This window comes from Ambystoma mexicanum, chromosome 11 (assembly GCF_040938575.1).
Source record: "Ambystoma mexicanum isolate Mex_15411 chromosome 11, UKY_AmexF1_1, whole genome shotgun sequence".
Taxonomy (NCBI): Eukaryota; Metazoa; Chordata; class Amphibia; order Caudata; family Ambystomatidae; genus Ambystoma; species Ambystoma mexicanum.
Genome location: NC_090934.1, coordinates 865,891,856 through 865,911,526, shown reverse-complemented (window position 1 = coordinate 865,911,526; position 19,671 = coordinate 865,891,856). Strand labels below are relative to the sequence as shown.

At 49.1% G+C, this 19,671-nt stretch overlaps 1 protein-coding gene across 1 annotated transcript in view; it reads right to left on the bottom strand.

Moving 5' to 3' along the window:
• The window catches only part of RIC8A (RIC8 guanine nucleotide exchange factor A), a 170,844-nt gene that overhangs the window by 32,162 nt on the left and 119,011 nt on the right, over nt 1-19,671 (bottom strand). The window contains exons 8-9 of the mRNA XM_069623908.1: nt 9,449-9,593; nt 9,016-9,135 (exon numbers count right to left, since the gene is read on the bottom strand). Coding sequence (XP_069480009.1) covers nt 9,016-9,135; nt 9,449-9,593 — 265 coding nt within the window. The remainder of the gene's footprint in view (nt 1-9,015; nt 9,136-9,448; nt 9,594-19,671) is intronic.

Sequence of the window (19,671 nt, the reverse complement as noted above, 5' to 3'; positions counted from 1 at the left end):
CTTGCGAGTGGAGGGGGAACAAACATTAGTTTGAAGGAACACTTGGAAGGGACTGCCAAGTGTGAATTGAGCAGATTAGAGGACAGATTTAGAGCCCAGCTACTATTCTATAGGATGATAGTCTGAGACAGTCAAAGCAAGTCAAGTCAGTGTTGCAGATAAGCACCAACATGTAAATTCCTAGTTACCTCTTAGCCACCCAAATAGCCCTAAAACCATGCTTTGTAAATCTCATTAGGCCGAATAAATACCACTGTTAAGGCATCATGAAGCAAGACACAGACAACAGATTCAAGGTTCAAATAAACATTATTTATTAACTTAAATGTCAGGATGGTTGAATGCCTAACTTGCCGCATGCTAAGGTGGGATTTCTCTACCTAAAGAAACTAAGGATAGTCTGAGTGAGGAAGTTCAACTTAAAAGTCTGCCTGTGTCCAAAACCTATACTTGCCCTCACAACTAAAGCTAACCAATGTGTAGGGATGACAGCAACAAAACAAATAGTGTTCCAAATAACGTTATGAGCTTATTCCAGCTTTGGACTCACTTCCCAGCTTCCCTTCCCCGAGTTCACAACAGTTCCACAAAGTCTCAAATGGAATCTCTGGGTTCCCTTCCCCCGAGAAGATGGCACAGTTCCAAAACAAGATCTCGGGATTCCTTTCCTCAAGAAAATAACACAGATCAAAATAAGTCTCAGGATTCTCCTCTCCCAATACACCAGCTTGCTCAGCTTGCCAACTTGTACTTAAAGTCAGTCTCTCCAAATTCCAAAACAGCTCCAGGTCAACTTTATACTCCTTGACAGTTCACGCAGATTGCTTTTTTCTACCTTACTTTAGCAATCTCTTTCGGGCACTTTCAATCACTTTCTGTATATTTCTCTGGCTTTCATTTTTCTAGGCGCAGTTGTCGGATCACATGGTCCACCCATCACAGGTCACGCAAACGATCACCCTGTGCTTGCTTGCCCCCACAGGTTCTTCTGTAGCTGCACCTGTGTTCTGATTCACACTCACTTGGCTTTCTCATTGCCAGCCGTTTGGCTTTTCCACAACGTGTTTCAATTTTTGCCAGTCTCTGGACCTTGCCACTATGAGCTCAGTTATGCATTTCACTGCGTGGTGCTCTTTTCCCTTCACCATGTTGCTTTCACACTCCTTTGCAATGTTGATATTGCATTTCATCAGATTTCCTCCTAGCTTGCAATTTGAGATACTTTCTTGTCACACCAACTAGCCCTTTGCACATTGCTTTATTCAAAGCTTTCATATGCTCACCAAAAGCTTTCATTCATTTTGATATTCAAAATTTATCAGTTCTTGTTTGCTTACACTTTGCAGTAATCATAAAAAACCATACCTTGCTTCTACGTGTTTTGCACCTTAATTCATATTCATTCGGCATTCCCTTTTCACACGTAACAGCCCCAGGAGCGCCTCGGTACGAGTGATTGCTTTTCCTCACTCACCGGTCTGCGGCGTCTCTTCCCTGTGGCTGTCACCTCCTTCTCGGCTCTGTTTACACTTCCTCTGTTTTTAGCGAGCCCCGCTCGCAGTTTGCTTCTCTCTCTGTGTGGGTCGCCGGCAGCTCCGCTCGCATCCCGCGGATGCTGATGGTGACTTTAAACGACTGGATCTCTTCTCCGGCCCGCAGCTCCTGGTGCGGGCATTGACCTGCGAGACTCCCAATACTGTGGCCTTCACACTGCCCCTGCTGGGCCCGTCACCACAGTCGCTTTTGGTTCTTGCTGACATCCTGGTTTCCCGACAGTACCACCCTTGGCTGTTTCATATTCTGCAGGATTTCTCTGCAGGCCTCCCTGCTGGTCTCTCTGTTTGCTCTCCCACTTCACCGTTTATGCACCTGCAACTGGTTAACCGGTTGCAGGTTTAAATCTTTAGGCTCAGTTGCATGACCACAATCAGTGAAGCATTCTGGACATGCCTCACCCTTACACCAGTCTGAAGGCCTCTTCCTCATCTCAGTACTAGAATAGTGAAAGGATCTATTAGTGTGCATTACTCTTAGTCGCTTCTTCTCCGTCCCAGTACTAGAGTGGAATGAATGAGAGGAATTGAGGGGAGAGAGTTTACAATAGCCTATGAAGGCAAGGGGAGGGGAATGTTGGTTCTCCATTGGAAAAGGTGGAAATCATGTCTCTGCTATGGATATCCTCCCCCCAATCCCAAAGGACCCTCCTCCCAGGTGATCTTCCCTCGCAACACCACCCCCAGGGTCAGAATCCAAAAGCGATGGCCTTTCCCTGGCCACCTGAGAAGAGTATCCAAGGGGAGTAGGTGTGAGGATACCCTCAGGTGTATCACACCACCCAATTGTAAATGAGAATCATTGTCAGTGAGAATGTCACACTTCCCACTAAACCACATCCCCTTTTGCAACAGTACCCAGAGAAGAAAATACAGCTCTGTGTCATATGATGTTTACAAATAAAACCGATCTGGATGGCAACAAAAAGGTTCAGGTTGGCACTCATTATCTTCTATGACGAACTAAGAGGGTGGGGAGGATTTGAATGAGCAGGTAAGTTTGGATGGATAATGACAATGTTTTAATAGATTTTAAATATTACAGAGTTCCCCTCTGCCCCATCAGTAACCATCTCTAAATGTGCCTTTAAATATAATGCTAAATAGTTGGTTTGCCAAGCACCTGATCATTTTCTCTTCTTACGAAACAGAGACATGTGGTGAGGTCTCTCCTGCTCAATTCTGTACCTCGTGCGACACTGTAGATTCTACTTATAAGACTTTCACTCAGATGTTGGTCATACAAGGGGGTTTATTTCTCACCTGAGTTTGCTTAGTGTTTTTCTGATTGTTCCAGTCACATAGTGTGAGAAGTGACAAAAGCATAATTAGGCCCCACTAATACCTCAGTTTCAAAGTGAGTGACTGATCCACCAGACCAAACCGCTTTTGTATATTGTGCACACTTTTGTCAAGTTTGAAGGACGGCATCTCCCCTTTGTGTCAGCAATCATGTCTAGGGAAAAAAGCAGCACCAAGTGCAGACACTGTGTGTGCATCAAAAACGGGTTGTCAGACATATGGCACTCCTAGTGCAGCAGCAGCAGCGTCATGTGCAGGGACACTGGAATCGCCACAGACTGCTGATTTGCCCCTCCTGAAGACACAAGCATTGATAGCATTGCCAGACTGCAAGCCCAGAAGCCTTAGGACTACAGAACAGCAGCCATCTTGGGCACGCAACGTTCGCCCTTACACGCACAGCCCCAGCCCGGGGCTTGCGCACGAGACATCGACCTGCAAGTATGTGTTTGAATGAGCTCCGCACACCGGAGCATGTGCGAGGGCCAACGCCATCACCAGCTCCTCGCCTAGCTAAAGATAAGTACCAGAAGGTCGGGAGGAGAAAAGAGAGACAGTGCACCACAACAGCGTGAGCACCAGAGTGGGGATCACGCGCAGGGGCCAAGCCCCACCAGATATCTCCACCCTCTGCACTGAGTGCACATAAGTACTATGGCATACGCGGTTTGCGCCAATGATTGCATGCTTTAGCCTAATACTCTGGCTAACTCGCACCACGGCTAGCGCATGGAATCTAACCCCTACGGTGCACCACTGACAGATCTAACCTGAGGAATCGTTACGCATGAACATGGTTCACCATTTTAAACCATACTAATAACGTGGACAGCAGTCCTTGTGTGAACTCACTTTTGCTGCTATAAGTGAACGCATTCTGTATTTATGAATATCCTCATTGTGTTTGCACTCGCTAACATGGCTCTTTCTTGCAGCCATTGTTCACCGCATCCAGAGGACGGAGGCAGTTTTCTGGACATAACAAAGGACACTCCACGAAGCTAGGTGCCTTATCATTGTATTGTTTGTGTCAGTGATTCTTTTGTTTGAAGCCAGCTTCTTTTAGGTTGCTGGTTTGAGTGCAAGATTTCGCCTCAGAGTTGTATATTATACAATCACAAGTCTATGGGCTTCATTACGATGACAGTAGTAACCGGCGGGTTGCCGCCTTCCTCGTAAACACTGAATTCGCCGCCTGATATCCCGGTGCCACTGGGATATTACAAGTCCCGGTGGCCAAGGGATATCAGGTGGCGGATTCGGGAATGGATTAACAGAAGCACCGGCACCGTTGTTCACTGTGCCAGTGCTTCTGCGAAAACTCTGCGGGCAGGGTCCGTCACACATGGCAGGCCAGATTTGCTGGGCGTAAAGGCCCCCGCCCGTAGAGTCGGAGTGTGGCGGTCCGGAAAGGGTGTCGGTACTTTGCTACTAACATCCTTATTTCCAGGCGGCCACATTTATAATGAGGCATTATGAGAGTCTGCTAAGGGATGATGCTAATGTGTATGATGTGTACATGTATGTGAGTGTATGTATGTGTAAAGAGGGAACAACCAAAACAGGAGCACAAGAACCTGAACAAAGAATGCAAGAGCTGAGGAGCAGTATTTACCCTAACTACCCCCTTCCTATCCATAACCTCTCCCTTCACCTCTACCCGGTTTGCCTAAACTCTCCCTACCCATCCAACCAACGGACCCTAATCCTCCTTCCCTGCTGGGGTTGCCCAGGTCTCTGTGTATATTATTAAACACCTGCAAGCCCCAAAACAGTAGTGGGTGCGAGAGGCTTGTGCTACCCCTGCGCAGGGCAACGTGGATCCTATCCCTTTGAGGTTTTCCTCATTCACTAGAATCCAATCAAAGTTTGCTTTCCTCACTTAGCGCCCACCATTTAGCATTATTCTCATTACAATAACAAATACCACTTCAGTAGGTTAATGCCACACAAATAGTAAAAACAAAATGAAACAAAGCAATGAATGCCATGGCTCTGTAAGACCTACAGCTCTCTGCTTATTCAGTATGGTACATCAAGATAGCGGTGCACTGGTAGAGCTATGTGGCTGCATCAGTACTGGAGTACTAGAGTGGGTATTGCTCACTTTCCTCAAAATAAAATCCTGACAGACCACTTTCACTGAACGGCAGCCTGTCGGGGAAAATCCATGCGGTTACTGCGCACACAGGAAATATCACAAATGGTGGTGCTGACTGAGAGCTAAGAAGGGGGTTTGCGGAGAAGTAAGGTATGTCTATGGGCCTCATTCTAAGTTTGCTGGTCCGGTAACAACGGTACTAGTAAGCTTGCCGGTACTGTTGTTACAGGACCAGCAAACTATGAGTTCTGCTCACAGGTGCTTTCCCGCCCGCCAGGTCTAACCTGGCGGATGTACCGGCACCCGCGAGCAGAGCATGTCGGATGCAACGGGACCATTATTCTGGCGCCCGCGAATGGGCAGTTAGCGGGTCCAGTGGGGCCGTAATGACCCAGTAATTGCCCATTCGCGGGCACTGGAAAAAAAGTGTGTGTGTGTGTATATATATATATATATAAAAAGAGATCAAGAGTAAGACTCTGACAAAGTGGCATCTTAGTTATTGGCTATAGACTTTTATTTATCAAAACAATAAGAGGGTTGGGGCAAATCCTATCTATCCCTAATCTTAAGAGGGGTTTCCCTGCCTCAACTAAACTAAGGAATGTCTGTGTCAAAATGTTAAAAAAAATAGCATCCTCCGTCCTGTCTCCAAACCCAAAACTGACCTTTACACTCTAAACTCAATATAATGTGTACAAGGGGATTTGAACAACCCATACTCTCATGGCTTTCCTTCAAAGTTCCAAAACATAAAAGTTTCAACGACTGTAGAAAGAAAAGGAATAACAAAGTTCCTCTAGAGAAAGGGGTCCTCCTTTGCCCTATGTTTCTTCTAGTTGTTTAATGTCTGTCCAGCATCTCCAGATAAAGTTTAACAATGTTCCACTTTTTTCCACACAGCTGGGGACTCCTCTTGTCAACCCCGGCTTTCCTTCCTTCCAAGACTTTACTGTACAACTTCGACTTGTACAACCTCTCCCTTAGGTTTTCTCAATTGGTTGGCTTTCAAAAGTTTAAGGAAAATTCCTCTTTCCCTCGGCTCTTCTTACACATACGGTTCTCTTATACATTCAATTTCTCATACTCTATATTTCCATTGACTTCAAAGAGTTACAGTTCTTTCCTTCTCAACTGACCATTCCTCTTGCTATTCCTGCTGTATTCCCCTTGCCAGGATATTTAGGACTTTCTCATTGATCCTACAAAAAAGGGTATGCTTCCTCCCTTTCATGTTTACTTCTTACAGTTTGATACTTCCACGTTCACTTTGCGTCCCACTCCTGGTTTACTCTCCTGCCAGGCTATTACTGTTTCACAAGTTCAATTACAAGTTCCAGTTTATTTCTCTTCCCACTCATTGTTTTCTCTCCTGCCAGGATATTGCTGTTTCACAAATGTGATCACTTGTTTACTTCTCTTCCCACTCCTGGTTTACTCTTCTCCCAGGATGCTACACTGTTGTTTCACAAGTTCAAGATCACTTCTCGTTATCTTTCTCTCCTGTGTGTGAGTCCCAGACTCATGGTTCATCTGGTTCACTAACCTGCCAGGGCTTTTACTTTCTCCAATCATTTTTTTTTTGTCCACGAGATAACATTTATCCAATGCTGGGTCACTGACCATTTAACAAAGTTTGTCTCAGTTTCACTACATGCTTTCAAGCGTTGGGCCACTGCCCCTTTTACAATACTGTTCGTATTCACATTAACCTCTCCTGTTAAACACTGGGTCACCGACCCTGTCTTATAACTGTTCACAAATGTACCAATTTCCTCTGCATTCACATTAACTGCTCCTATTAAACACTGGATCATTGACCCTTATTAGTACTGTTTGCAAATGTATCAGTTTCTTCACAGATTGCACTTTGCATTTCTTGCACTGTTCCTGAGACACAGCATTTGCTTGCAGATGCTCCGGTAAACCATTCGTTTTTTCGGGATTCACCGGGCGGCGTTCATGTTCCTCACATCTCCCTTTCTCTGTCCTCTTCTGCTCACTGAATGGGCGTGCGTCCTGTCAGCCGATTAGCCCCTGCTTTGCCTTTCTCTGCATCGTACGGCTCCTGCTGCTTCAGGCTCTCAAGCGGAGAGCTTCTTTTGGTCAGGCATCCCTGCACTCTGCTTGTGTCAGCCACAATGCTGCTTCTTAGAGTTTGCTCACGCTCAGTGTTCTGACCAGCGTCGGAACAAGGCACCAGTTCCTACGGTTTCTGTCTTGCTCTTTCAGCCAGTTCTCATCTGTCTGTCAGCTGTGGCAGTTTGAAATTTCCCGGCATAGCTGAGCAATCTCCATAAACTAGACTGCAGTGCTGGCTTCCCAGTCCTAGTCATCTTCATTGCTCCATCCCTTTTCCTTGTCTCAGTACAAGAAGGGTGTGGCAGGAAAATCAGGTTCTTAGCTAGAAAAACGTGGACATTCTTCATCTACATCCCAATAAGCCATATAGGTATGTGTGCAATGGTAAATGGATGCCATTAGAAATTAAAGTTGCAAGATTATTTTGGTCCAATATTTTCTTGTCCCTCTGGAGTTTGTCTTCCCCCACGTAGTCCTCCCGCAGATTAACACCCCTAGGGTCAGAGTCGGGTAGCTTCTGCCATTCCCTGGCCACGTAAGAGAAGCTTCTCTCCATATTGCTAGATTCGTCACAGTGTGTATGAAGGTTTTTATAGTCAGGATTGAGAGGGTGGGTCTGGAGTATATGGATGGCATAGGTGTCTCACTTGGATCACACGACAGGGTGTGGGGGCAGGAGAGCATTGGGAGAGGCCAGGAAAGGGGGTGCTTGGAGGGAATGATGTTTTCCTGCAAAACAAAAACCGGGCTCAGGGAACCAGGCTTTGGTGAAATCAGCCTGAAGGGAAACATCATAGATCGCTAGAGTGTGCTTGAAATCAGGATATATGAGATGTCTGTAGATCTCTCAGTGCCCTTATTATCCTGTAGTTCTGTATAGAATGGGAGGGAGCATAAGTGGAGCATAAGTAGACTCACTTTCCAAATATTTCCCTGGGAGAGAAAATGGGCTGTTTTACTAGTAAGTCAATGCATTTATACTTGGTAATAGAAGCACATTATCTACTATTCAAACACCCTGGCTATTGGCGCCCTCCCATCACGTGTAAGTGTTCTTTGTAAAAATGATTTCTACAGACAACCCTAGAGACAGGTAAGGGGGAGAATGGGTGGGTAGCTGGGGTGTCTTCACCCATTTAAAGTGTAAACAAAACATACATTCACAAAAACAATAAGAAAGACTATGAAAGGAGACCACCAATGAAAACAGATGTAACATTCGAAAGGCAGTAAAGTTAAGTTGAGGTGGAAGCTGCTTTTCTAGCTTGGTGTGGTGTCCATAAGTCCACTCATTACTAACAGTTGTCCCTCACTGTGGAGCAGTTCTATATGACAAAGAGGGAAAATGCCCTGACTGTCATCCTACCGGAGACCAACCCCCTCACTGCTGGCGCATATTGCATCTCAAAAACCAGCACCTCACACAAGGACCTTGCACCATTCTGCCGTGAGATTAGTATAAAAGGATGGGAGCCTGGACTTCATTTCCTTTACACAAACAAAAAGGGAAAGTGGCTAATGGCCCCACACAAAGATTGAAGTAAGAAGGTTCAAACCATTCGTCCACCTATTTCTGTGCTGAAAGCTGAGTGGTTAATAGAGGAGGCTTTTCTTTCTGAAAATAGATATAAGGCAAGCAGCATCATGAGGAGTAGTAAAAAAGAAGGTCGATTGCATTGGAAGAAGAGATGAAAATTGAGGAAACTACATGAATAATGATGTCAGATGAGTGCTACCACTGTAGCTTGACATGTGAGCTCACCAGAGGCAGTGAACTGTCAGGAAATCTACCAGATTTGCTGCATGTCTGTGTGCTTCTGGGTGGGATACATAATGTGTGTGGACTGTGTTAAAGTTGCAGATCACCTCTTCTTCTAGTCCATCTAAGCTGGCCTTCAGACTTTCCCCTAAACCGTGTTGGCCCATCTCCCACTCCCCCCCCCCCAGGATGTCTGGTCCAAGTTTAGGCTCTTGTACCTGGAGAGTTTGGTGAACATGTCCACCAGTTTCATTGCCTCATCTTCCTTCTGTTCTTCCGTCATGCCATCCAATGGATTTGGGGGTTTCTCCTCCACACGCCCTGTCACTGGGTTAATGCTGCAATAAATCACAACGAGCAGAATAGGGCATAAGCAAGGGGAGAGAGATACCTAATATCTTTAGTCCAACAAAATGTGGAAAACTTGAATGTTAGCGCAGGTAAAACCACTAGACCAATCTAGACTGCCTATCTTCTTCCTGCTCATTACTTCTAGCTCCTACATTTCCTCAGGCTTAGCCCATTCCGTACTCTCCCTGTCCATGCATAGAGCATTAGACACAGATGAGGCACCCAGGAAAAGTGGCCATCTGGAATGGGGAAAGGTGGATAGCAGAGCTCTGCGAGGATAGGAAACGAACGGTCACTTACTTTGCCTTAGCTTCCTTGTACTCCTCCGTGTCAGTGTCTTCATCCTCAGAGTAATTTCCCCCTGCCCTTCCTCCTGCCATGAGGCCACGAGCCGCCAAGAGTCCAGCTGCATTGCCATAGCCTGTGTACTTAACGAAGCGTGTCACTGAGGAAAGAGGATCGCTGTGAGAACTTTACATGGAAGGCTACACGGATGGGCTCCAACACACTCAGCACTCCCTTAAATGTTCCCATGCTCGATACGCCAATAAGAATACAAACATACATCACACTAACAATAGTTCTTACACACAGACATCACACACATGATGCCTTAAAGGGTTCATTCACATACTGCACCCATATCATTTCAGCAATCACACACCCAGACGCTCTTCACATTCCGATGGATCTTAGTACCCATTGCACTCATGTATCAAAGCTCACACAGCTGCCTTCTGGTAGACAAGAAAGAAGGAAGAATGCTTAGAGAAATACTTGGAGAAGCAAAGGTAAGCAGAGAAATCAATGGAGAGCTAAGAACCAATCGCAGCAAAACCTGACAGACTGTGCCCTAGAACCTCCATCCATTAAGATTCACTAACTAGCCAAGGAATGTCTCAATATCACTGCGGGCTAGTAATCAAATGGGCATTATCTATTATAGGCGTATACTGCTCTTTGATGCTTCTTCTTTTAAAAAAAAAAAACGTTATTTATGCTTGGCATACACAATTGGTTCATAACAAAGCAATACACTATGGTTCATTTAAACAAATCTTCTCGTACAACAGAGCTTCTGCCTGCAGCTTAGAATCCTAACTACGACCTGATCATGACGTAGTTATACAATGGACTGGTTATTAGACAAGAATAGACAGAACTCACACTAAATGTCTCTGAGCCTTGACGAGGCAAGTTGCGTTACTATGAATGCTTCTTTAGTCATTCTCCCATGCTAGTTCTTTCAGCCACTCCCGTTCAAGCGGGGGACGTTGGCCTTTCCATTTTTTTTTTCAGGATACACCTCTTGGCTAGCACACACCCCATGTTTAGGAAAGATCTCTTGCGCCTGCACTCCAGATCATAAAGAGGCCACTCATGGCCGACCTATCCAGCTGTCTATCCACTACCTTAGACAGTGTTACATAAGCATGGTGCCAGAATTCTGAGAGCTGAGGGCAGTTCCACATCATGTGCAAATAGTCTGCGTTTTGCGGTGCTTACATCGTATGCAAGAGCCCTCGTGTTCGGGGGACATTTTCGTCAGCTTGTCTAGTGTGTAATGCAGCATATTCAAGATCTTAAAGTGAATCAACTTAAATCTGACATTGATTGACACAGTCTTAGTAAGAGAGCACATTTTACCCCACAGCTCATCTGCAATCTCTATTTCCATCTGAGCAGCCCATTTCCCCCCAGTTTTGACCTCAGCGACTGAGGTATTTTCCACTATCATTTTGTACAAGGTAGCAGGTGTCCTCTAGCAGCCATGTGAATTGGATATAAACGCAAGCAACTCGCTTTCTGGGGGCTCAATCGGGTAGCATTTACATCGCTTTGAGGCCACAGCCCTTAGTCTATAGAGCTGCATCATTTCTGTAGGCGTACCTCTGTGACCCTCCTTCCAAGTATTTAGCGTCAGTAGTCGCCCATCTGGGAACCAGTCTCCTAATGTGTAATACCCCAGCTTTCTCCAGTGTGCTCGTAGTGTGGCGACCCAGGTAGGTGGGAGGCCAGGGAAATTCAACAGAGGCAGCCATTTATAATATGGGCATTCCATCTCTTTTCTCGAAAATATGGCCCTCCACACTAACAGGGTAGACTGCACCGGGTCGTAGAGACATTCACCCTTATACAAGGTGTTTTCTAATCTGTTTTCTCTGCAGCCACCTCTGACACCATCGACCACACAATACTCAGGAACAGGCTCCTCACCCTAGGCATCAACGATTCTGCCCTCGATTGCACCCCTTCATTCATTTCTAATTGCTTGCAAAAATAATTTTCCTTCCACCTTTCTCCCACGCCCCTCAGCCTGTCAGAAAATGGGTCCCATAAGGAGCCTCCCTTTCATCCCGCCTCTTCAACATCTACCTAAGTCCACTTCCGGCTCTCATCCGTCCTCACAACCTTACCTACTACAATTACGCAGATGACACCCAGATCATTTTCAAAATTCCCAATACTCCAGCCTCCACCTTCCTGACCTCGCCTCTTGCCTCTCAGCTATTGACCTATGAATGACGACCAACCACCTTATCCTCCACCTCATCCTCAACCCAGACAAGTCAGAAATCCTACTATGCGGCAAAACTGCTCTCATTCCCCAACCGAGACAGTGGCTACAAGCCCTGGGAGCCCCATCTGCCGCATCCAACGCCGTTAAAATTCTTGGATGCACCATGTGCACATACCTATCTCTCTCCAAACACATCAACTCTGTATCAAGAACTTGCCACTTCCACTCACACATCCTAAAGTGAATCTTTCCTTATCTCTCCTATCCTCAAAGACTTTCTGCAATAATGCCCCATCATCATCTCCTGCCTAGACTATGCCAACTCCCTCTATTTTGGCGTCCCAGCACGCCAGCTCAGGAAACTCCAATGAATCCAAAACTCAGCAGATAGACTGCTCCTTGCCCTCTCGCCCAGAGAATATATCACCCCCACACTCAGAGTACTACATTAGCTCTCTGTCTGCCTAACAGCGACATTCAAAGCCAAATGCATCACACCGGGCATACGGAAGCAGAGTTCCTACAGTAAAAGATCATCCACTACCAACCCCCCAGAAACCTCAGATTGGGCTCAGCTTTCCTCCTCACTATTCCCCCTTGCCAATCCACTAGAGTTGGTGGCTCAGCCTTCTCTATACTATCTCCCACCATCTGGAACATTGTTCTTCTGCACATCTGCCGCAACGAGGACAAACTTTCCAGCGGCGCCAGCCGTTATCGTGGCGGCCCAGACCTCACACACCAACCATGACCTTGGTTCTCTCAAGCACCTTTCTCTCCCACCACCTGGAACACTCTTCCTCTGCACATCTGCTGCACAGAGGACTACTTTTCCTTCTAAAGTCCTCAAAAACAGGCTATTCGAGGGGATTGGTTCCTCCGACGTATTCCATATCTATGACATGTAATCACCACAGCTGTGCTGCTTCGGAAACTTTTTTCGGCGTCTGCGTCCTGCGTCGATGACGTCGATGCGCCGTCGTCGAGGGCCTCCTCCGACGTCCGACGTCATCCGATGTGATAAGTAGGACGCACGACGCCCGTAGCCTCAGTTCCGTTTTTTCCGCGAACGTGTTGCTTCGTGATTCTCGGTTCACGCCTCGACTCTTTGGAGTTCTGTTCTTCTCGGTTCTTCGAACCTGTTCGTTTTGTGCAAATCCTTCGTGTGAAGATGTCTTCTACTTCGTCTTCGACCCCGCGTCCGGGTTTCAAGAAGTGCGGGGAGTGTGGGTCCAAGATGTCGGTGACGCCTACCTCTGGTGCCTCGGGGAGGCCCACGACACGGATGACTGTATCGACTGCCAGTCGCTCACGTCCAAAGCCTTACGCGAACGTAAGAAGAAGTTGTCGGTAGGTCGGGTGTCCAAGCCCAGGAAGTCGAAGTCTGCGGGGCTTTCGACGGATGATTCGAGGAGTGACTCTCCGCGTCATCGTCGGAAGTCTCGTGGGTCTCCTTCTAGGAGTCGGTCTCGCCACTCCTCAGCCTCTTCGAGGTGTTCTCGGAAGCGCCGACACCGGTCGTCTTCCAGGTCCTCCTCGGAGGACTCTGCCCGGCACGTCGCTTACCCCACCAGCCGTGCGACGCCGGAGGAATGGGCTTCCTTCGGGAAGAAAATGCTGGCGATTCTTGAGTCGCAGGGTACTAAGCTGTCCGCGCCCCCGAGTGGGGTCGGTCGTGTGAGGTCGAGAGACACCGCTCGCATGAGTGGTCGGCACGAGTCACGGGAGAGGTCCCGTTTGGACAAGGAGACTCGTTCTCGCCGTACCCGTTCCAGGTCCCAGTCCTTGACGCGTTCGAGACCGTGTGCACCTGTGAGGTCTTCGAGGAAGACATCGACGTCTGAGGCGTCGAGGGCGTCGACAGGCTTTCTCGAGGCTCCGGCTTCGAGGAAGTCGTCGAAGCCGTCGACGCTCGGGTCGTCGAGGGACACGCTCGGGGCTCCGGCCTCGAGGGCTGTGTCGACGCCGCCGATGCTGGAGGCGCTGCGTCTGACGTCGACGCCGATCCTCTCGGCGCCGATGCCGGTTCTCTCGACGCCGGCGCCGATTCGCTCGACGCCTTTCGTGTCGGAGGTACCCCGTGGCACGGGAGAACCCCCTAGGAAGGCTCTGGTTAAGAGCAAGCACTCTCGGGTGCCTTCTTTTCGCCACCTGGACTATATTTCAGAGGCGGATGAGGATTCTGATGGCCTGGTTCCTAGTCAGGTTCCAGATGAAATTGTCTCGGGCCATAGTCAGTTTGACGATTTGAGACAGTCACTGCATGATGCCAGTGGACTGGACACCTCTCCGGAGGTGGAGTTTTGTAGGCCTGAGCCTGGCTCTCATGCCGATTCCTCGTACCGGCGCCTTATGGCTAGGGTTTCTGAGTACTTGGGATGGTCTGCTCCCCCAGGGGAGTTTGTGCAGGATGATCTGACGGACATCCTTGATGTTGGTCCCCCAACTGACCCGGTACTGCCGTTCCATATGGCTTTACAGAGAAGGGTGGCGGCGGCGTGGACTGCTCTGGAGAGTCTCCCGGCGGTGGGCAGATCCTTGTCGCGAAAATACCGTCCAGCCAGTAGCGACCCCTGCTACTTGACCAGGCATCCCACTCCGGAGAGTTTGGTGGTGCAGGCGGCCACGGCCCCGGCAAAGCAGGCGTTGTACCCTACCATCCCTCCTGATAGGGACGACAAACGTTTTGATGGCTGGCGAAGAAAGTGGTTTCTTCTGGTGGTATGGCGCTTCAGGCGGCCAACTCCATTTGTGCCTTGTCTCGTTTCACACACACTCTGTGGAACTGTGTTGCGTTGGCGGCTGAACATATTCCCAAAGGGGACGAACGGGATGGTTTCCTTGCTATGGTCCAGGATGGTAAGGATGCCATGTGTGAGTCCGTTCAGTTGGGTTTGGATTTAGCTGAATGCGTCAGTAGGTCCATGGTGGCGAGCACCGTGATACGCAGGTTTGCGTGGTTGCGGAAGTCGGGGTTTGCTCCTGATGTGCAGTCCCGGCTCCTCAACATGCCCTTTGACGGTGAACACCTTTTTGGCAGCAAGGCTGACGAGAGCCTTGAGAGGTTGCAGACCTCAAAAGCTGCAGCGAAGTCGTTGGGCGCTGCAGTTCGCCAACCTCCGCCTTTTCGTCCTAGGGGACAGCAGTGGAGGGGTGGTTCCTTTCGCTATTACTCATCCTTCAGTAAAGCGAGAGGAGCTGGCAGTCAAAGAGGCCACCGCAGGGGTACCAGAGGTGGACGACAGGGTACCCGTGGTGCCAAGGCCGCTCGGGCAGTTGCCTCTTTGCCCTCAGGTAACGCCGCTCCCGCTCAGTCGTGAGGCCATGTCCCATGGTTCGCCGGTTGGGGGAAGGCTGGCGCAGCATCTTGTAGAGTGGCAAGCCATTACTTCAGATGTGTGGGTTCTGGAGATCATAACCCACGGCTACTGTCTTCCCTTTCGGCACAGGCCTCGCGACAATCCACCGGGGAACCTCTCTTTGCAGAGTCCGGATCCGCTCCTTGCGCAGGAAATTCAAGCCCTGCTGGAGAAAGGCGCCATAGAACTGGTGCCTGTAGCGGAGAGGAACAAGGGTTGGTATTCCCCTTATTTTTTGATTTCGAAGAAAGACGGGGGATTGAGACCCATCATGGACTTGCGCGGTTTGAACAAACTCCTCAGGAAGGACAAGTTCAAGATGGTTACTCTCTCTCAAGTCCTCCAGGCCCTTCAGCTTCAGGACTGGTTGGTGTCACTCGACCTCAAGGATGCTTACTTCCATGTGCCGATCCATCCCAAGCACAAGAAGTACCTGAGGTTCGCGGTTGGCGACTCGCACTTTCAGTTTCGGGTCCTGCCGTTCGGATTGACCTCCGCCCCGAGGGTTTTCACCAAGCTCATGCTGGTGGTGGCAGCGCATCTCAGGCAAGGGGGGATTCACGTCTACCCCTACCTGGACGATTGGTTGATCAGGGGGAGCTCTCCCGAGCAAGTCCTGGATCATCTGTCCGTCACCTGCCGCTCCCTTCACAGGCTGGGCTTCTCCCTCAATTTAAAGAAGTTCCATTTGACACCAACACAGCGGCTCCAGTACATCGGAGCAGTGCTGGACACTTCCCTGGGGCAGTGTTTTCCTCCCCAGGTGAGGGCTCTTCACATTCAGCAGATGGTGCACAAGTTTCAGCATGCCCAGACGCTCCCTGGGTTCGAGTTCTTGAGGTTGCTCGGCCTCATGGCATCCTGCATTCTTCTGGTGCCAGAGGCTCGCCTGCGGATGAGATCTTTGCAGTGGGCACTCAAGACGCAATGGTCGCAGTCCTCCGGCAGGATGTCGGACCCGGTTCAGGTGCCGCCCTCGGTCGCCCGGGATCTTCTGTGGTGGGCCGTCAAAGGCAACTTGATGAAGGGGGCTCCATTTTGGCTTCCCTGGCCGGAGGTGACGATCGTGACGGATGCATCCTTCACGGGATGGGGAGCTCATGCCAACGGGCTGACAGTCAGCGGTCGTTGGTCTCCGTCGGAGTCCAGACTCCATATCAATCTTTTGGAGCTGAGGGCCATCAGGCTAGCCCTGAAGGCTTTTCTGCCGACTGTGCGAGGAAAGAGTGTCCTGATCCTGACGGACAATACAGTGGCCATGCACTACCTCAACAAAAAGGGGGGGGGCAGGGTCACTTCCTCTGTGCAGTGAGGCGATGCAGCTCGAGTTCTGGGCCATCCAGCAGGAAGTTTCGATCTCGGCAGTTCATCTGGCCGGAGACGAAAACGTGACGGCGGACGCTCTGAGCAGGCAGAGCGCAATCTCTCACGAGTGGGAGGTGGCTCAGTAGATTCTCCTGGAGATCTTCACCCTTTGGGGGACCCCTCAAGTGGATCTCTTCGCCTCCAGTGTCAACCGGAAGTGCGAAAGGTTTTGCTCGCGGGAATTTCCTCCAAAAGGAGCCTTAGGAGACGCGTTCGTGGTGGAGTGGTCATTCCCGCTGCTGTACGCGTTTCCTCCAGTCCCCGTCATCCCGCAAGTGCTGCGGAGGTTACGGAAGTTCGGCTCCCGGATGATCCTCATTGCCCCGGCGTGGGCTCGGAGGACGTGGTACCCGGACCTTCTCGACTTATCCATCTGCCCTCCACGTCGTCTTCCCTACCGAGACGATCTGCTCTCACGGGAGGGGGGTCAGGTTCTCCATCCAGAGGTCAGATCCCTCAACCTTCACGCTTGGCTTCTGAAAGGTTGAGGTATAAGGATTGGGACCTCCCTGAGGACGTGATGGAGGTGTTGCTTTCGGCCCGAAAGCCAGCAACAAAGTCTCTGTACCGTTGCCGTTGGCGTAAGTTCTGCGACTGGTGCAGAGTTCAGAATGTGGATCCTTTTGCATGTGACATCCCCATGGTTCTGTCCTTTTTACTTTCTTTGGCCCACAGGGGCTTGCAAGTGGGTACCGTTAAAGGTTACCTGGCGGCGCTGTCCATCTTTAAGCGCTCGTCTGAAGAGTGTTCTTACTTTAGAATCCCTTTGATTTCACAGTTTCTGAAAGGGCTCACTAATGTGTTCCCTCCGTCACCTTTCCTGGTGCCCGGTTGGGATTTAAACCTTGTTCTTAAGTTTCTTATGGGTGCTCCGTTTGAGCCTTTACATTCTTGCCCTTTGAGGCTGTTAACTCTGAAAACTGTGTTTTTAGTTGCGGTTACTTCCGCTCGCAGAGTGAGTGAGTTACAGGCACTTTCAGTTAAGCCTCCCTTCACTGTATTTCACAAGGACAGGGTTGTCCTTAGAGTTCGTCCTTCTTTTCTTCCGAAGGTAGTGACGGAATTTCATTTGGCCCAGAAGGTTGTTCTTCCGGCATTCTATCCTCCTCCGCATCCTGGTAAGGAAGAGGAGAGGCTCCATAGGCTTGATCCTAGGAGAGCTTTAAGCTTTTATGTTTCACGCATGTCCCGGGTCAGAGTGGACGATCAACTCTTTATTGGTTTCGCTGGAAAGCGTTTGGGGCAAGCTGTGAGGAAACAGACTTTGTCTCGCTGGATTATTTGGGCCATCTCGGAGTGCTACCGCTTGGCGGGTAAGGACCCACCGGCTGGCTTGCGGGCCCATTCTACCAGGGGTATGGCTGCGTCTACTGCCCTGCAGAGGGGTGTTCCTATTCGCAACATCTGTGATGCAGCCACCTGGGCTTCAATACATACATTTGTACGTCACTATTCCCTCGATTCCATCAGAGCACAGGATCTGGCCTTTGGCAAGGCGGTCCTTTGCTCTGCTATTTGATTGGCTATTCTAAATTTTGATTCTAAATTCTTTCCCTCCTCCTTGCTCTGGTACTGCTTTGGGAGTCTGTCATAGATATGGAATACGTCGGAGGACCCAATCCCCTCGAAGAACAAGTTACTTTCTTACCTGGTAACGTTCTTTCGATGGGATGGTCTGACGACGTATTCCATATCGCTCCCGCCCTGCCTTCCCCGCTGCAGAATTTCTTTTGCGATTGCAGCTTACGTTCCGCAAGGCTTTGTGTCTGACTGGCAGTTGACTAGTGTCACACGTTCTGGGGGAAAAAACTACAACTGAGGCTACGGGCGTCGTGCGTCCTACTTATCACATGGGATGACGTCGGACGTCGGAGCAAGCCCTCGACGACGGCGCATCGACGTCATCGACGCAGGATGCAGACGCCGAAAAAAGTTTCCGAAGCAGCACAGCTGTGGTGATTACATGTCATAGATATGGAATACGTCGTCGGACCATCCCATCGAAAGAACGTTACCAGGTAAGAAAGTAACTTGTTCTTTCCCAAAATAGCCTCAACCCCCCAATTCCCAACCCGAGTATATGAACATCGATCACCAGGTGGTACCAGCTGTTATCCCGGCAGCCCCGACCTCACAGCACCAGGCAGTACTGGCCGTTATCGTGGTGGCCCCGGACCTCTCCCACTATCCAACACCAACCATTACCTTGGTTCTCTCAAGCACCTTTCTCTCCCACCACCTGGCACACTCTTCCTCTGCACATCCACTGCACCAAGGACTATCTTCCCTTCTAAAGTCAGCAAAATCTGGCTATTTCCCACAATATCCTGAAACACGTCCCTAAACCTCACAATTACCAACCCGAGCATATGAACATTGACCACCAGGTGGCACCAGCCTTTATCGCGGTGGCCCAGACCTCCCAGCACCAGGTGGAGCCGGCTCTTATCGCGCCGGTCCGGACCTCACACACAATCAAACACCAATCATGACCTTGACTCTCTCAAGCACCACTTGCTGGACACCGCCATCATCTCGTTTTCTCACCATGAAATTACACAGAATTGATTAGTCACTGCACCTTTCATGTACCAGGAAGGAAGCAGGAAGAGGAATCCTGAACCTTTTAGTCACCTGAGAATCCTTGACTTGTTTCTGATGGATCGACAAAGCAGAAACTGGTTAGCAATTCTCTACTCCATCAGTGCTACAAGTTCCCTGACAACAAGGGTGGTAGACAGTTCAATTTTTTGTTGTTCTGCAAATGCCCCATGTTAGGCAGAATTGCATGCAGTACCCTCTGGGACCACCACATACAATTAGGACTACCAGTGTAAGCAAACCCAACCTTTGGTATAAGTCTGTACTACACTGTTTTTGGGAGCGAGCTGAGCAGCCAGGCTTATCTCAAGAGGGAATGTGAGCAGTATAAGGATGTAACACAGAGGTCTTACAATCACAGTGGTTCAAGTAGACACTTACACTCAAGGTTTCTTGGTAAAACACTTATTAATTTATTACACAGTCATTTAGAAAACATTCACTAGAAGGAGGCAACTTGATATTATACACAAACACACTTCAATACCAAACCAATACGTTTCTGAGTAAATTAGGTTCCCCTGAAATAGGAACAAAATGGCATTTCAGTGGTTCCATGTGTTAATATCATGGCAAAAATGGCTGTTTACACAAAAAAATGCGGCAAAAAGGCTGTGGTTTTGCCGCTGCAATCCATGTAAAGGATGCGGGGGACACCCCCGCAACCCCAGACCCAT